Source organism: Aricia agestis, chromosome 1 (assembly GCF_905147365.1).
Source record: "Aricia agestis chromosome 1, ilAriAges1.1, whole genome shotgun sequence".
Taxonomy (NCBI): Eukaryota; Metazoa; Arthropoda; class Insecta; order Lepidoptera; family Lycaenidae; genus Aricia; species Aricia agestis.
In genome coordinates this window covers 27685102-27703894 of record NC_056406.1, presented here as the reverse complement: position 1 = coordinate 27703894, position 18793 = coordinate 27685102, and the positions used below count along the sequence as shown (strand labels likewise).

At 43.3% G+C, this 18793-nt stretch overlaps 2 protein-coding genes across 2 annotated transcripts; both read right to left on the bottom strand.

Annotated features, from left to right (window-relative positions):
* Positions 1-877: 877 nt before the first annotated feature.
* Positions 878-3805, bottom strand: LOC121727156 (nucleophosmin-like). The gene is made up of 3 exons (XM_042114837.1): positions 3658-3805; positions 1591-1670; positions 878-1355 (listed from the first exon to the last, which is right to left on the bottom strand). Exons 1-3 carry the CDS (start codon positions 3788-3790, stop codon positions 1038-1040), a joined length of 531 nt encoding a protein of 176 aa, XP_041970771.1. The 5' UTR covers positions 3791-3805; the 3' UTR covers positions 878-1037.
* Positions 3806-5421: 1616 nt separating this feature from the next.
* Positions 5422-6321, bottom strand: LOC121726336. Its single transcript, XM_042113653.1, has 3 exons — positions 6064-6321; positions 5908-5984; positions 5422-5805 (listed from the first exon to the last, which is right to left on the bottom strand). The coding sequence occupies exons 1-3, from the start codon at positions 6293-6295 to the stop codon at positions 5560-5562; spliced, it is 555 nt and encodes a 184-aa protein (XP_041969587.1). The 5' UTR covers positions 6296-6321; the 3' UTR covers positions 5422-5559.
* Positions 6322-18793: the final 12472 nt, after the last annotated feature.

Sequence of the window (18793 nt, the reverse complement as noted above, 5' to 3'; positions counted from 1 at the left end):
TTAGCCGCTGGATAAAGCAGGTGCTGTGCGAGAGCGGCGCGGCGTCGATACGAGCGTCGACACGGGGACTGCGACTCGACACGATTAGTAAGACGACAGTCGACAGGCAGGACTAGCGACTCCAATACTTTAGCTATTTTCCTTAGGCATAATTTTATCGACGAACAAAGTTTCGCTGAATCAGTTATAATATAATCACCATGATCCCAGTATGTTATCATTTGAATCACAAACCATAGAGGTCTCTTAAGTCTTGTTTCTACTGACTATTATTTTTATTTATGGCCATAATGTTAAATTCTTTCTCGAATATAATGATTACTATTCAATTCATAATGTACCAGTGTCCAGTAATATTATAATATATTGTATTTTGTAAAAAAAAAAAAAAAAAATTCTTTTGTTACTCTGAAAATCTACTGGTTAATTATATATCGAAGAATGAAGCGAAGGAATATAATAAATGATCAAACGAACTTACCAAGTGAAGTTCGATCATTATTATATGAGTCGCTTCATTCGAAGATATAATCTCCCTCCCACCCAGTCTGCACGAAACTATGTTTGCTGCAATACCCAAAAGAAAGAAAGAAAGATTTTTGCATTACTTCTCTCTAAACATAATGAGGCACGTCGGAACGCCGTGTGATCGAGCGAGCGTGTAATTTTTTCAACTTACCTACATAAATCTTTAAAAAAACGCGTATGCCAAGCAGATATACAAAGGTACTACTGGTTAATTATATATCTTCGAATGAAGCGACTCATATAATAATGATCGAACTTCACTTGGTAAGTTCGTTTGATCATTTATTTAATAGCAGACCTTCCATTTTAAATTATAATAATTTAATTTTGACGTATAAAGGCACGGGAACACATTTTGCAATTTATTTTATAAAACACCGACCATTTTTAAATGGGTGAAAAAAACTTGTACGGGGACAATGCCATTTTATAGAACGTGACCGATGAGTGCGGCGGCGGTCGGGACGTGGTGCTATGGACTATGGTGGTGCTTCTCCGTCGGCGGCAGACTACACCTCCTCATCCTCCTCGACCTCGTCATCTTCATCGTCGTCGTCGTCGTCGTCGTCGTCGTCCTCATCGGAGTGAGATTCGGGGGAGGTGTACAGGGGGGGAAGGGGCAGGCGGTTGCGGCTGTGCGAGGACTTCCAGTGCTCGCAGCTGAGGCGCACGTCCACCAGCGCCGGCTCCGGGCAGGACGGCCGCGAGATGACCACGTCCGAACTGCCGTAGACGGGATGCACGAAGATGGTGGTATCGACGAAGCCGGACGGATCCGTTACTTTGATTTCGATCCCTTTTGCCACCTCCTCGCCACACAAGTAAGTCTGGAAATGAGGAGTATTTCTCAATACTTTACAAAACTAATGGATATTTCAGTTTGACCGGGAACAGTAATTAAGCTGAATACGGAGCTCGCGACCGCGATCGTATTTTGCGAAATATAACGCGAACGTTTTACATGACGCCGGTCGAGGCGGCATATTCGTGAAGCAAGACTCATCACTCACCACGAGTACTATAATGGTCGAGGAGAAAGTTAGGAGTGATCGAAGTCAGTACCTTGTTTATAAATGCGCTGCACTGCCCCTTTGGGATGTAGTAGTACGGGCCGTCGTACACGACAAACTCTGGGCCCAGGGCTGAGAAGTAAGGAAAGTGATTAGAGCAGGCATAAAAATAATAACTAGAATACCTACATTCTATAATATTATTTAAATCTATAATGTGTTACGGCTACTTATCGAAACAAAGTTACGCCTTGTTTTAGTCGTTTGAAATGTAAGCACTATTCACTGGTCAAATCTAGCCGGTTATTTTTACGGAAAACTACACACACTGGCTAAATTAGCGGAACATTGGTAAAAAGGGCCAAAACTTGAACTCAAGTGGGCCGGGCTGTCTGAAAGCCTTTTTTATAGCTTCTAAGCTCATTCAAGAAATAAAATATTGAACAAAACTGGCAAGTTGACAGGTTTTTATAGCAATTATGCCCTAATAAGTGTTTTTCGATTATTGACGTTGTAAGTGTTCCTGATAAGAATGGCGTTTTAGCGGGGTGCAAGGTATGCTCAGCTCATTTGATTGTTTGGTTTTTTGAAGAACACATTGCTTAGATACAAAATTAGTAATTTCCCAGCATTTGCGACAGCTAGAGCTGTAACCACGATAGAGAAAGGTCACACCTACCGTTCGGTCAGTCAGGCCAGGTGTGTCGGCTTCCGTGGTTCATCGTAACTTTCAACGCTTCAAAAAGACTGGATCTTACGTTCGGAGACGAGAACAAGGCAGATGTCGGGTGACAATGGTTCAGGATGACCATTTTGTAAGGAAACAAAACTTAAGAAATCGACCTCAAACTGCTATGCAGACACGAAACCTGTCGGAACAGGTCCAAGATGAACGTGTAAGTGATTGTACAGTAAGAAAAAGACTCAAAGAAGTTAAATTAAACTCAAAAGTGCCAGCAAGGGCACCAAAACTTGAGACAGGAAACCGAAGAGCCAGGCTAAAATTTGCGCGTGAACATCAAAATTAGACAAGTGAGTGAAATCTTGTGCTGTACAGTGATGGGAGCAAATTCTGTGTACATTGTATTGACAGGCAATAAAGAATGTGGATAAATTATAAGGAAAGCTACAGGCCATCAAACTTACCGGAAACAGTGGCCTATGATGCAGGCTTCATAATGCTTTGGAGTTGCATATGATTTGGAGCCCGCATGGAGCTGATGATTATAGATGATGGTACTTTGACAGTACAGAGCTATAGCACCGACATCCTGGAACTGCATGGTGTGCCTTTTACACAGTTTTAGGTAGTAATTTCAATTTTATGTGCGTCCATAGAGTAAGAAAATCGGGCATTATTACCTAAACGATGCTGGCGTAGCCCAGGTGGAGAGGCCAGCGTGGTCTACGTATGTGGATCCGATTGAAGACGTGTGGCACATCAATGGGTGAACGGTACGAGTTAAAACTCCAGCTCCAAAATGTGTCCAGGAGCTCGAGTTGGCGCTACTGGAGGAGTAGGAGAATATCCCACAGGAAATGATTGACAATTAAAATGCAAGCATGGAATGGCGTATCCAGGCCCTCTTGAGATCTATAGAAGGCATTATATCAGCATTACACGCTTTTAACATGGCATTTCTTTAATAAAAATGGAGATTAAAAACTTACTACTGAAATTTCAAAGATTTTCTTAATTTTTTGATTTTTGCTGTTTTTTTTCTATTTTTCACGTTTTTATGCCCTAAATTTAAATAAAATTTATTTTTTAATAATCAATTAGTAAATAAATAAATATATAAAAATCAGTGAACAATTTAAAAAAAATTGAAAATTTTGTTATGTTCCTCTAATTTTGCCGGTGTGTTTAGTTCTGGCTCGTATCTTACGTACAGAACTATCAGTAACTACTTACTGATTTGGTTGGACCGAAAATTGTACCCGTTCCATCAAAACCCTAGTGGCGGATACAAAGTTTAGCCCATCCAACAAAGTTTAACACATTCAACAAAGTCGAAGCTCTAAAATCCTGCTATCTCTTTTTTAATTTGACATTTAATGACATTGCACCTCAATGACACAATTATTGTTAAATGCAGGCCAAGAAAAGGAAACTCACTTTTCGATGACACCGTGATGTGGTTCTCTGCCGCCGCGAGGGCCACCAGGCACAGCGTCGTCAGGAGTTTGGCGAGCATGTTGATGAGCTTGTGCGGTGACGTGCGACGGATCGCTGTGACGATGTCCTCCATACCGTCGCGTTATATAGTAGATTCTTAATTATTCATACTGGAGCAATTAATGATCATGCAGGTAATTAACAATGGCCGTAGTCCTTAATATGACACGCATTGTAAATGATTTTACGAAGTGTGCAACCTTATCTAACCTTCTCAACTGTAACATATTTGTATCGGCGACTAATTATTATTCGTAGATCGGAGATAAATCGCTGGGTTGGATGAACTGGTCACATTAGAGATATTTAATAGAGAATCCATAAATCATTTTAATCTAAAAGTTGAAACATTACTGTAAACTACTATTGACTCAGAAAAAGTTACTACATTTTTGGCTTTTCTATCTTTTGCTAAGGCATGAAGAATCTGTGGCCTAAAAACCGTGAGCGTGCCACGTACAGTTAGTTATCCGTGGGTGATAATATGTCATATTGCTATACTGTGTCCGAGGTAAAAACGTCACTCCCAGCTCCCTGGGCTTTATGATTGTCATTGCAAAAGCTGGTTTGAGAAATTGCACCCTTTTGAAAGGGCAAATCAGTTGGGATTATGAAAATTCGAGGAATCAATACTTAGAATACTTTCTTCACCTTTTGCTGTCCATGTCATAATAATTATTATTACTTTAATATTGTTTGGTAACAAGAGTATTTGTAGACGAGTATCATTTCAAAGTCTTGGTGCATCAAGATTTCGCTTTAACATAAAAGGAACATCAACTTTAGCCTCATCTTGATCAGTTATCATGAGGAGTTACCCCTACCAAATCTAGAGAGTGTAGGAACTCTAATGGGTCAAAATTGTGCAAAAATCACCAGCTAAGAGTACTACGAGTTTTCCTATAAAACTTTGGTTGTTTCATATTTATTTGAAAATTCGAACAAGCACTAGGCTTGTGGTTTCAATATGAGGGACTCATTCAAAATGACTGTATGTAGCATATTATGAAATTTATTCTTTTAATCTATCCCCGCGTTCCACTTGACGTTAAAAACGCTCAAAACTTTTTAAAATTCTATGTTAGTGACATGCACCATGTAAAGCCGTCCTAAATCATAGCTACATTTTATACCAAGCGAATCCTAAACAGGATATTTTCTTGAATTAGGCGCTTCTATAATTTTCTAGATCCCGTCCCGAATCCCATCAATAATATTATGGTAAATCAACATAAAGAATTAGTGTTTAATGTTCATGCAAACTCATCCCTACTACAAATAGCGATACCTATTGCGATGCGTTATAATGTATGTGTACCTACCTTAAATATCGATGTGATAGATGTCGTTATGCGACAAAAGTATGAAATTCCTTAAATTTCTACAACTTTCGATATTTTTCGCAAATAAAAATGTTGCTCGTCTTATTAAAATAAAGCTCTCATAAAAAATTAGCTTGATAGTAATAAAAAAAATTGTTCTGGGGCTCCCGTACTAAAAAGGAAATATAGAAGACTAAAACAAAAAAAATTAATGAACCTAAATACCTAAACCCGTCAAATCATTAAAATCAATATAAGCGGAATAAACCTATCAAGCAAAATATAGGCTGGAACTTGGCTTGCGCACTGTCTGACATGCGCTTAGAAAGGCTGAGACAAATAAAATACTCAATTCCATATTATGCAAAATAAAACACAGAAAGCTTTACAAAATACGTTTTTTATTCTACCGTGCGAATATAAGAGCCTAGTGAATTGTTTAGTTTCAAATATTCTATATTCCTTTATCGGTGGTCTACCATCTGCGAGTGTGGTCTGGATGCTGCCAGGTGTAGCGGAGCTAATAGTGGTATGGCACTGGCACGCGGCTGCGGCTGCGAGAGAGCACCTGGCGCAGGCAGCCCAGGCGCAGGTCCACGTTCCACGCCACGACGCCGCAGGGCTTTATCCACACGGACACGTGATTAGCCTCGAGCTCGATACCCACGTGGGGGAACGCGTAGTCGGGGCTGTCCACGTTGCCGGCCGGGTTCACCGCCGACACCTCCGCCGACGCCAGCTTCAGCCCCTCGCCGCACAGGTCCCGCTGAAATTTTAACATAGCATATTATTGGGTGTAGTTTTCCCGTCAGGTCTTTGGCTGCGGAAGCTATTTAATGTGAAAGCTCCTAGGTTATTGTGACTGTACCTCGTACAGGTGGGCCCCGCATTGTCCGGCAGGTATCAGGTAGGAGGGGCCGCGGTGCATCTTCACGCCTTTTACCACTAAAACAAAATAAATGCAATGTACCGTTTGCGAGTACGAGTTTTTATGCCAATTTTGTAATAAAACACCTTAACTTACGTCTAGCTTCTAACGTCCTATACGCGGTGATTCCGTCGATGACATCATGTACTACGGGATCATCCGGGTCATCGCCTATGTCGTCCTCGTCTATGGCGCGCGCCGCCGGGAGCGTCGCGAGGGCCAGCAGACCCAGCGTCAGGAGCTTGGCGAGCATGTCGGCGAGCGTGTTGGCGCGCGTGTCGGGCGGGCCGGGTGAGTGCACTGGCGACGCAGCTGCCGCACCCGCCATAAGTATGCGCCGGCTCCGGCCCGCGACCAATTCTGTTTCGCGCCTTATTAGTAAACAATAGCGTTCAATTATTATTCTTCGTGCATTTTTAAATTACCCTTCACTAATTTCTCAACACGACAAAGTACAGGAAATATACATACATGAATCACGTGGCGATAAGCCAAAATATTATATGTAAGTGAACACGGAACAGCTGTATGAGCAATCGGGAGAACTTGTCAGCACGAAATCTTAGTTGATAAAATCCGGACGAATTTCACGTTGATTGTTAGTGAAAACATAATTTATAACATGGTAATTACATCATCTGAGTCTGCTGCCAAATGAAAAACATGGCCCTTCTCCTCCCGTCACCAGGCGATGCCGGGCCCAGACTAATCCGCCGCTCCGAACTCAAATAATAGGGGAAATGAATATTATTGTGAATAAAAAGAAGAAAAATAAAAGTATTTAAGGAACAACATCTTGTCAATCCCTTGTTATTATAAAGCTGAACAGTTTTTTCGTTTGAACCCGCTAATGTCACATCCTACAGGATCTTTATTTATTTAACATGCACAGATATTCAGAAGATTACGGGAAAGGACATAAGCCACTTTTTATAACAGAAAATGTACGGTTCCTGCGGAAAGACTTTTAAGGGGGTTGAGACTTGAGCCGTGCGAAACGTTTAGTATGACTGCCGCGCTTTCGTGTTATAGAGTAACTTACGATGGGTTCAGACGTGCGCGTTTTCTGCTGTACCGATTGGGAAAACACACGAGCTGAATCCAAAATGCGGAGGAAACGCGTACATCTAAACGCGTCTTTTTTGGATAATGTGGATGTGTGATTGGATTTTATAAAAGCTAAATGTTTTTCCTGTTTTGCCTGATGGTAGTTCTGTCTCACAATAATTAGTGTGGGATAGATCTAACATCAAGCGCAGTTAGTCAACCGAAGGATGGCGGTAAAACCATCAACGATAGGGTCAGTGAAGAAATCCATGGTCATCAATGGGCTGCAGCATTGATGGTTTGATTCATTGGCCCCCTGTCAGATTGCCAATCCGCGTGCTCCGCGTGGCAATTATGAGCAAATGCCTCTTATGAAACGCACCAGAAAAAGATGGCCCCTAGTTCCCGGTAGCGGTACTATTCCTGGCCACGGTAGCGGCCATGGTAACGGCACTGCGAGGGGTGCTAAGAATCTCCGGGCTACGGATCGCTACCACCAACTGGACCTGGCGACGTACAACGGACGAACGCTTAGACTCCAAGACCACCTAGTCGAACTGGAGGTAGAATTGGAAAAAAATCCGTTGGCACGTATTAGGGTTGTGCGAGGTCCGAAGACAAGGGGAAGACACCATGACTCTGCCATCGGGTCACCTTTTCTACTTCCGAGAGGGAGATCATACATCCCGGGGCGGCGTGAGATTCCTCGTCAACAAATCTCTCGTTGACAACGTTGTCGAGATCTCGAGTGTGTCGGAGAGGGTAGCGTACCTTGTTTTGAGACTCACCGATAGGTATTCTCTCAAGATAGTACAAGTGTACGCACCAACCTCGACACATTTCGATGACGAAGTGGAGACCATGTACGAAGACATCTCCAAGGTCTTAAATACCACCCCTAAGACCCACTTCAATGTTGTCATGGGAGATTTTAACTCCAAAGTAGGAGTACGAGCTAGCGGCGAATCTTGCTGGGACAGCACGGTGTTGGGATTCGAAACCGCAGGGGGCAAATGCTGGTCAACTTTCTCGAAAAAGAGGGGCTCTTCTTGATGAATTCCTTCTTCAAAAAGAAGCCCCAAAGAAAGTGGACATGGCGAAGCCCTGACTCTATGGTAAGGAACGAGATAGATTTCATCATTACGGATCGGAAGTATATATTTAAGGATGTCTCTGTGATCAATAGGTTCAATACCGGTAGCGATCACCGACTACTGCGAGGATCCTTGAGTGTATGCTTCAAACTCGAAAAAGCCCATATGCTGAGGTCTACTCTCCGACCCAACTCCCAACAATCCGTCGCTGACACCCAGTTTCAGTTACAACTGAGAAATAGCTTCGACGCTCTTAACATCTCGGAAACTACAATGGAAGTTGACGAGGCTTTAAATGCAATTGTGGAGAGCATACGGGTCGAAGGTGAAAGGTTTTGCAGGCCCAAGCATGCGGGCAGGAAATCCAAACTTTCGGATGAGACACTCAAACTTATGAGGGAACGGAGGGAAAACACGGACTCGGGTTCGTCAGATGTAAAACTTCTCTCAAGGCAAATACGGAAACTTATACGTAGAGATCATCGCCGCTCGAATACGCTGGAAATCACGGAAGCGATTGAGCGGAATAGAGGGTCTAAAGTTTTCGTAAGCCGCCTCGGGAGGAGTCATCTGACGAAGGTGAAGAATAGCTGTGGCCAAATCGTTTCCTCACGAGGGGGGGTTCTGTCCGAGATTGAGGATTTCTATAGCCGCTTGTATACTTCGCAACCTGATCCTCGTGATGACGACCCGCGTGCCAAACTCACCCGGCATCTTTCTGGCGAGCTTCCTGACGTCAGTATAGGCGAAATCGGATTGGCTCTGAAACAACTTAAAGGAGGAAAGGCCCCGGGGAGGGACGGAATTACGATCGAACTTCTCAGAGCGGGAGGCGAACCCGTCTTGAGAGAGCTTCGTAAAGTCTTTAATTTTGTCCTTCAACGGGGAGTTTCCCCCGAAGAGTGGCTTAAAAGCGAGGTGGTTCTCTTTTTTAAGAAGGGCGATAACACCCTTCTTAAAAATTATAGACCCATCTCGCTTTTGAGTCACATATACAAGTTGTTTTCTAGGATCATTACGAATCGCCTATCCAATAAACTTGACGAATGCCAGCCACCGGAGCAGGCTGGGTTTCGCAGAGGCTTTAGCACCATAGACCATATTCACACCTTAAGGCAAGTTGTACAAAAGTCACATGAGTACAGGCAGCCATTGTGCCTTGCCTTTGTGGACTATGAGAAGGCTTTTGACTCTGTTGAGACCTGGGCTGTTCTGGAAGCCCTGCAATGATTGGCGTTACGTCGAAGTTTTGAAAGGTCTATATAATGCCGCGTCTATGTCCGTCCGAGTACAGGGGGCCACAACAAGGCCAATCTATTTGCATCGAGGAGTGAGACAGGGGGATATTATTTCCCCGAAACTGTTCACAAATGCGTTAGAGGACGCCTTCAAGACCCTAAACTGGAAAGGACGTGGCATAAACGTTAATGGCAAGTACCTCTCACACCTTCGTTTCGATGACGATATCGTCATATTGGCAGAATCGTTGGAGGACTTGCAGGAAATGTTGAACGACCTAAATGAATCTTCCCGGCGGATCGGTCTCGGGATGAACTTGGACAAGACGAAAGTCATGTTCAACGAACATGTTCTCCCGAGACCGGTTGCAGTTAACGGTGTCTTTCTCGAAGTTGTAACGGAATATGTCTATTTGGGGCACATACTGCAGGTAGGTAGACATAACTTCGAGAGAGAAACCGATAGGAGGATACAGTTGGGTTGGGCAGCATTCAGGAAGTTAAGCCACATTCTCACGTCACATATTCCGCAGAGCTTGAAGACGAAAGTCTTCGACCAATGCGTGCTTCCCGTTATGACCTACGGGGCGGAAACCTGGCCTTTTACAGCAGCGCTAGTTCGTAAGTTTTCCGTCACTCAGCGTGCTATGGAGCGAGCTATGCTCAGAGTTTCTTTGGCGGATAAGCTTCGAAGTGAAACAATTCGTCAAAGAACTAAAGTCACCGACATAGTGCAGAGAATCAGTACGCTGAAGTGGAACTGGGCTGGTAACGTTGCTCGAAGAACAGACGATCGCTGGATTAAACTTACTCTGGAATGGAGACCAAGGCTGGGAAATCGGGGTGTAGGTCGACCTCCAACTAGGTGGGACGACGATCTCCGGTTAGTTGCAGGCCCATGTTGGATGCGAGTAGCAGGAGATCGGTCATCTTGGCGTTCATTGAGAGAGGCCTATGTCCAGCAGTGGACGACTATAGGCTGATATGATATGAATGTTTTTCTGTACATGTCCTAAATATTTTTTTTCGGGCACAACATGACAGTTGCTTCAAGCTGCCAAGTACCTCTAAAGTATTATTTTAAGCATTTTTGGCATCTAGAACTGCCCCGGGCAGGGTAAGCCGAATGGATACGAAAATAGCCGAAGTTTAGATTACTATTTAGACTACGTAATAATAGTACTAAATCTAAGTGCTTCGTGAATCACCGGTATTGTTCTGTTATTTGTGTATCCATTCGGCCCGCCCTGCCCCGAGACAGTTCTAGATGCCGAAACGCTATTAGTAATTAGACGCTAAAGGTGTCTGGTAACATGAACTGTCATAAGTGATGGTACAGGAAGTTACTGAAGAAATCTTTCAGCTTTTACAAAATGACGAATGCCATTGGCTGGCTCTTGTGCCATTATAGCAATCAATATTATCACAGAAGGTATTTATCATACCTAAGACGATGAAGTGCTGACACTGCGATCGCAATGGGATATAGGTGAGGGAACGCGTAGTCGGGCATGTTAATGGAATCAGGCGTTACTTTGCGGAAATCCATAGTTAAAATTTAGTTTGTTGTTAGCTTGTTTTTAGCAATATTAAGCGAAAACAACTTCCACCTTTAAGTAAATGAGTGAGTGTACGCATAGGCATGCATACAGCACCTCCCTCCTCCCACACTGCCTATGCGTACACTGGCATGCAAGAACTTGCAAACACCACCACCACACAAGCAATAATGGTGGCAAATCCGTGCAAGGCCCCTCGCCACCATGCAGGTTGAAAACTCAGGATGTGGACAAACAAATGAAGATAAGTTAGTTTGAGTGAGAACCAGACGAAACGAATATTACAGACCCGACATTACAGACCTTATTGCCTGGGATCTTCTAATAAAATGGTTAACGCGTTACTGGAAGAGTTTATTTTGTAGCCAGTCTGGATGGCGGTAGGCGAACGACTGGCTTTCGCAGGAGGGCAGCCCGCCGCCGTACATATTCTTATATTATTACGAGCACAAATTATGAAATAACACATTGCCGAATCAATATACAGCGAATTTATCAAATAACAAATGAGTGTGAATAATTCTTCATGTTTGTCATTACATATCTATGATCTCCCTCGATTTGTCTCGTGCGCATACCTACGTGTATTTGAAGAGGGCGGTATATTGGCCTAGCACATTAGCACATTGCTCCTCAGACCGCCACCGCCGCGGAATAATGGTAGTATTTAATAAACAATATAACTTTTTTTTTATGAAATAAGGGGGCAAACGAGCAAACGGGTCACCTGATGGAAAGCAACTTCCGTCGCCCATGGACACTCGCAGCATCAGAAGAGCTGCAGGTGCGTTGCCGGCCTTTTAAGAGGGAATAGGGTAATAGGGGAGGGTAGGGATGGGAAGGGTAGGGAAGGGAATAGGGTAGGGGATTGGGCCTCCGGTAAACTCACTCACTGGGCGAAACACAGCGCTAGTTTCTCGCCGGTTTTCTGTGAGAACGTGGTATTTCTCCGGTCAAGCCGACCCATTCGTGCCGAAGCATGGCTCTCCCACGTATATATTTGCATAATATAATAATATTATGCAAATATATTTCATAATATATTTGCATAATATTATTTGACTAAATCAGATTAGAACTTAGTACAATGTTATCAGATCATCTACGACAGATGCCAAATGCTGAACCTTGCTCTCAGACCTCGCGTCACCGGGCGACGCTGGGCCAGAGCCCTGGTCTAATCGCCACTAATCCGTCGCTGCCAGGTCCCGGGCCCGGGTGATCACGTCACAGCTCGCACACTCACCTCGGCGTAATAAATCTCAGCTTCACTCAGGTAATACCTACGTTGGCAATCTATTGTGCGCTCTACGCCCCCGACACAAGGTCAGTTTTACGTCGACACGCGGTTCGATCAAATTAACCGCGATATTGGTTGGGATTAAATTCAGGACGAGCACATTTGTTAGCGACTAGTTTTTGCGACCGTCGCCGCGACTATCGCCGTGACTTTGCCGCGCCATTTCACGTAAACGCTATTACAACTTTGACCTCCACGTTCGATCCCGACTAATACGGGAAATGATTTTCACTTTTAGCTTCTCAATGTTGGCTATTGGAAAATACTCATAAAGATGAACTTTTATGTTATACCCCATATTGAACTTACTAGGCATTTACTAGATAAACCAAAGGTTTATTTTCCTACTTCTCGGCGGGTTAAGATTGAACCGGTTTTTCAGAAGAAGGTTTTTCGGTTTCATATGAAAATAAATGACTTCATTTTCATTTTTATACACGTTGGCTATACAGTCAATTGTAGTAGGTGAAAAGGCATATATTATGTTTAACGCCTCTATGATCCAGTGGTTTAGATCGTGGCTCTTGACGCAAAGGCCGTGGGTTCGTATACTGCGCTGTAGAAATTTTCTTTGCAAGTTTGTCTAGAAACATTTGCAGGTAGATCATTTGACGTCAAATAAGAAAGATGATCCATGTGTCGCATGGCCATAACGTTCGATTCTGCACCCGATCTCTTGCCAGTCCCTTGCGAGAGTAAAAGACGAGAGAGAGCTCGTGTACTGCTCCTGGACATAAAACTGCTGCTTAAATTAGCATAGCTTGGTTTAAATAGCCACGATCCCCGAAACCGGTATGGGAACCGTTATTATTGCTTATTATATTGGCTATATTGGCATTGTACTAATCCTGTGTAGCGGTTACATTACAAATGTGTTATATTTAAAGGCCACGCCATAACCGTTTCATTTCGCGCGCGGCTTCATGAGCCATAAACAGATGAGCGATGGCACAACGGGTGAGGTCGGGTACCACTTGATTTTGTCAGACCGTATTATTCATATTTATTACCCGGCTATGGCAAAACCAAAGGTAAAGTTTTTTGGCATTTGAGAATTCATTTGTAGCACGGAAACAGCATAATGACGCAATAAAAACTATGTTCTTTCCCGGAACCGATATAATATATTTACTTCATAGTGAGCTACTGGGCATATGTTTACTACTACATGTATCATAATACTTATTGCCTGCATATAATATTATGATTTTATATATAACAGACCCATAATTATAGGCCTGCATGTTAGGCGCACGCCCTTGTCAAAATAAAAATTTATTATAATATCTTTTATAAAAGATCTAATTACAAACAATTTACGTTTATTACAGGGAGCAAAGTAAAATGGCTGATTTTAATAAATGTTTCACATAGAGTTTTATGTGAAAATTAATAAACTGCAGCAGCGTAAGTATAAAAACGAGCGGCAGGCTCGCCGCGGAAACCGCAGCCACATTTAATTAAAATTATAAGTATGAAAACTGCATCGCTTATGACACCGACAGCCGTCTCCGGCCCCCCTCCCCCCTCACGTCCCGCCCCTTCCCCCCTGCGGGAAACGAGGTTAGCACTGTTTGTGCTGCGCTCTATACGACAAGTGTGTCGCCAGGAAATGTAATTATAATATAATTTCCATCGACAAACACAATCGTCGATCGCCGCCGTCTCAATTAACTTCACAGAAGGTTTCTTTGACGCCCGTAATTAATTTCTAGACCTGCCCTATCGCGCCTCGCCACCCGCCCTCGCCCTCGCCCTCGCTTCGCGGAACTCTAAACTCCACATGATCATTTATTTATAGAACCGTTTAACTTTGGAAACATTCGTTAAGTTATAATTATTTATTTTCATATTTTATTTGTAATACGATTGCTGTTGTTTGGCGTGTTATGTGTGCCTGTATAGTGTGTACCACTATAGAGCGTCATATTAACTCATGGCATTAGTAGAATGCAACACTTTTTGCTTTAGAAGAGAAGAGTTAGAAGCTTTCGTAAAACAGCAATTTAGCACTCGTTAGTCATAGCACTCATAGCACTCTGACCGCTTTGGAGAATCATATTATGAATCATAATAATATTATGATTCATTTTTAGTGTTCCATAGCGAAATGGCAAAACCCTTATAGATTTGTCATGTCTGTCCGTCTGTCTGTCTGTCTGTCTGTCTGTCTGTCTGTCCGTCCGTATGTCACAGCCACTTTCCTCCGAAACTATAAAACGCGTGCGCGTGGCCGTGCACAGCGTGCGCCGCGGTGGAATGGAGCCTTAAAACAAAAAAAATTTCATCCAACCTATTCGTGTGGAGTATCTGTGGATAGGTCTTTAAAAATCATATTGAGGTTTCTAATATAATTTTTTTCTACTCTGAGAGACTCTTCCAAAGTGGTAAAATGTGTGCCACCCCCCTCTAACTTCTAAAGTAAGTACATGATAATTGTAAAAAAAATATATGATGTACATTACTATAAAAACTACCCAAAAAAATTGGTTTGAACGAGATCTAGCCAGTAGTTTTTTTATACATCATAAATGATAAACCTTAATTTAACTTTCATTAAATCAACTGAAATATAAAAATACATAAATCAAAAAATCTTTTAATTTCATAGAAATAAACCATAATGCTTCTGCGGAACCCTTCGTGGGTAGTCCAACTCGCACTTGGCCGGGTTTTTTTTTTAATTCGCAAAATGGTCACTCTGCTTGCAATTCATGTCTAATTCGTATTAATTTGAAATTCGTCAGTTTCACAGTTTTAACAATTCATTTTCTGAATTGATATGAGAGAAATTGCAAAATGTGACCATTTTAGGACCGCAGCTGCTACAAGACGATCGTAGCACTCTGGCCAGCTGCTACGAGAGGATCGTAGCACTCGTAGCACTCTGGCCAGCTGCTACGAGAGGATCGTAGCACTCGTAGCACTCTGGCCAGCTGCTACGAGAGGATCGTAGCACTCGTAGCACTCTGGCCAGCTGCTACGAGAGGATCGTAGCACTCTGGCCAGCTGCTACGAGAGGATCGTAGCACTCGTAGCACTCTGGCCAGCTGCTACGAGAGGATCGTAGCACTCTGGCCAGCTGCTACGAGAGGATCGTAGCACTCGTAGCACTCTGGCCAGCTGCTACGAGACGATCGTAGCACTCGTAGCACTCTGGCCAGCTGCTACGAGAGGATCGTAGTACTCGTAGCACTCTGGCCAGCTGCTACGAGAGGATCGTAGCACTCGTAGCACTCTGGCCAGCTGCTACGAGACGATCGTAGCACTCTGGCCAGCTGCTACGAGAGGATCGTAGCACTCGTAGCACTCTGGCCAGCTGCTACGAGACGATCGTAGCACTCTGGCCAGCTGCTGCGAGACGATCGTAGCACTCGTAGCACTCTGGCCAGCTGCTACGTGACGATCGTAGCACTCTGGCCAGCTGCTACGAGACGATCGTAGCACTCGTAGCACTCTGGCCAGCTGCTACGAGACGATCGTAGCACTCTGGCCAGCTGCTACGAGACGGGAATTTACGGGAATTTAGAAGGGCCAGGCGCAAAATTAATAATCTTCGTAAATCTGGCCACGACCGTTCGGATGATAATTACATAATTAGTTTAAATAACCTACGCATTTCAAGGTCACGTTATCGCGCTGCCGTTACATTAGCGAAAAATAATATGCTGAAGAATGCCGCGAATAGACTGGATAAAGAGGGTCCCTGGTCCTCTTTATATCACGAGCTTAAACCCAGTAGTAGTAATGAGCCAAACTTTTTCTCAAATATTAAAATTAACAACTCTTACACTTGTAGTTTAGAGGAAACGGCGAAGGCATATCTAAACGTTCTCATTCCAGACGACGAGCCCTCCTTGGATGATGAACACCATCGCGACATTAGGAGTAGAATGTTAGACCCCATTCATACACCGGTCTCAGATGTACCAACCCCGGAGGAGTTTATTAAAATAGTAAACCTTTTGCCTATAAAAAAATCTGCGGGCGAGGATAAAATATCGAATATTATGATAAAGCAAGCGTGTTTAGCGGCCAATTCATCGATTCTATATGTTTACAACAGATGTATCGCAGAAGGTATATTTCCAAAAATTTGGCGTTCCGGTTGCATAAAATTAATACCTAAAGCGGGAAACAAACCTCCTGACGACCCAAAATCTTACCGTCCGATAACGCTACTGCCTTGCTTAGGTAAATTACTAGAACGTCTCATCGTACCTCGCCTGCTACCCGGTGGCCCTAAATTCCATAGCCACCAGTTCGGTTTCACCGCCGGGAAATCGACTGTGGACGCGGCGTTAGAAGTAAGAAAAATAGTTAATTTGTCGGAAACTAAATACGTGGTCGCTATTTCATTAGATATTTCCGGGGCCTTCGACCATGCCTGGTGGCCGATGGTGCTATTAAAACTAAAAAATCGAGGGTGTTACTGCAATATTTATTCTATAATACATTCTTACTTTTCTAACGGTCAAACTAAGCTTCGTCTAGGACATTGTACACATGTCAAAGATTTAACGTGCGGCTGCCCTCAAGGATCGGTAATTTCGCCTAAATTATGGAACATCGGATTCGATGATTTGTTAAGTCTTCCACTTCCACCGCTTTGTATACTAGTTGGTTACGCCGATGACGGGTTTCTTATCGTTCAAGCAAACTCGCGTTCCGAAATTGAGTCTAAAGCCAACAGTAGTCTTAATTTAATATCTGACTGGGGTAAGCGTAATCGTCTGAAATTCGCCGCGCAAAAAACTTACCAAATTCTTTTAAAAGGTTCCCTTATATCTTCCCCTAGCATTAAACTTGACAATATTAACGTTAAACGCAAACAGTCGCTCTGTTATCTTGGTTTTTATTTAGAAAATAAATTTACATTTTTAGAACATATAATTCAAACCGGTGAGAAAGCGAAACGCAACTTTTACTCCTTTACCAAAATATCTACTTCGACATGGGGCCTTTCATTCAAAACCCTAAAATTAATTTACACTGCTACTTACCTTGGTAGCATTTGCTACGGGGCCCCCGTGTGGGCCGACAGAGCAACTATCGGCGCGGCTCGTCGCAAGTTGCTACAAAGCCAACGTCTTGCTCTTATATTCTTGTGCAAAGCTTACAGAACCACAAGCACCGAAGCCTTGCCCGTGTTAGCCGGAGTTTTACCCGTTGACCTTGAGATTCAGCGTCGTGCGACAATGTACTATCATAACAAAAACATTGACAACCCGTTCTTTTTAAGCGCTCGCGATAGAAATAAAATAGCAAGATTGTTTGAACCTTTAGAAAACTCTTTGCAAAGCCTAATCTCCGAATGGCAGACGCGTTGGGACTGTTCCACCAAAGGGCGACATCTTTATAATTTTTTCCCTAATATTCGTGAACGACTCTCCAAACATTGGATGGATATTGATCACTGCGTTTCTCAATTCCTGACCGGTCATGGAAATTTTAAGGCCAAACTCTACGGATTTAATCTGGTAGTATCACCCATGTGCGAGTGCTCGACCGAAGGCAACATGTTTGAACAAACAGCTCATCATGTTCTCTGGGAGTGCAGTCTCTGGCAGGACGAAAGAACTACAATGCTAAACAATCTCTGCACATCTGGTGTCGCATACTACGGTGATCTCGTGGACAGCGCTAGGAACTTCCGTGCCTTCAAGCGTTTTTGTCACAATTACTATTGGCAACAGTCTAACACAATAAATTAATTTAGCTGTAGCATAGTAGTCACTATTATTATTAACGTTAAATTCCCGTGGTGCTTCTCCCCTTCAGTTCTTTGACTTTCGGTCACTGCAACTTTGTGCTGTCTCCCGCTTTATATTGGGGAGGGAATCTGGAATTCTTCCTACTCCTCCTATTTTCTTCTGATTAATTTCGTTGCGGGTCCCAAGACAGCTTTAGCATGTCCCTCGGGCTCCCTGAGATCATATCAAAGGGTTTTCGTGGTTGGATGCCGCTGTCGATCCTGGCGACACAGGAGATACAGTGGTGGGAATGTGTGGTGGGCCAAAGCCCGTTAAAAAAAAAAAAAAAAAAAAAAAAAAGCTGCTACGAGACGATCGTAGCACTCGTAGCACTCTGGCCAGCTGCTACGAGATAGTCGTAGCACTGTTTTATATCAATTATTAATTATTACGCAATATACGCTTAGTATATTGGAAGAAAGAACAAGTTTAAAAAGTTCCAAAATAAAATTCTACCTTATCGACAGAGGTAACCGACATAATTAACTCGAGGTACATTAGTAAAACATCGTACCGCGCACGGACAAAAAGATGCGAACGTTTTCCTACGAAAGCACAACCTAAGTAAATAGTTCTCGTCCGCCGGCTCTATTATTCCCCCGTTATCTCCAAACATGGGTCGTACTGACGGAGCCCTAAGCAAATTAATTAAAAGAGACGACTGAGCCGCGCCGCCGATATTACTCAAAATTGGCGGCAAATTGAACGAATCCGGAGTGCGCCACAAAGGACTCCATATTTCGCGCCGTAATTGGATTTGAAGCATCTGCAGCGACGATGCAATCCGAATATTAATATCTACGATACTTCCCCCCGCGCCGGTGCACGGTGCTGC

Bases quoted from the DNA above. Each gene is read 5' to 3' on its own strand.
- LOC121727156 (XM_042114837.1), bottom strand. From the start codon at position 3,790: ATGGAGGACATCGTCACAGCGATCCGTCGCACGTCACCGCACAAGCTC. The intron at 1,671-3,657 runs GTGAGTTTCCTT...CTTACTTCTCAG, and splicing joins CATCACGGTGTCATCGAAAA to CCCTGGGCCCAGAGTTTGTC. The intron at 1,356-1,590 runs GTACTGACTTCG...CCTCATTTCCAG, and splicing joins GCAGCGCATTTATAAACAAG to ACTTACTTGTGTGGCGAGGA.
- LOC121726336 (XM_042113653.1), bottom strand. From the start codon at position 6,295: ATGGCGGGTGCGGCAGCTGCGTCGCCAGTGCACTCACCCGGCCCGCCC. The intron at 5,985-6,063 runs GTAAGTTAAGGT...ATTTTGTTTTAG, and splicing joins TAGGACGTTAGAAGCTAGAC to TGGTAAAAGGCGTGAAGATG. The intron at 5,806-5,907 runs GTACAGTCACAA...TTAAAATTTCAG, and splicing joins GCGGGGCCCACCTGTACGAG to CGGGACCTGTGCGGCGAGGG.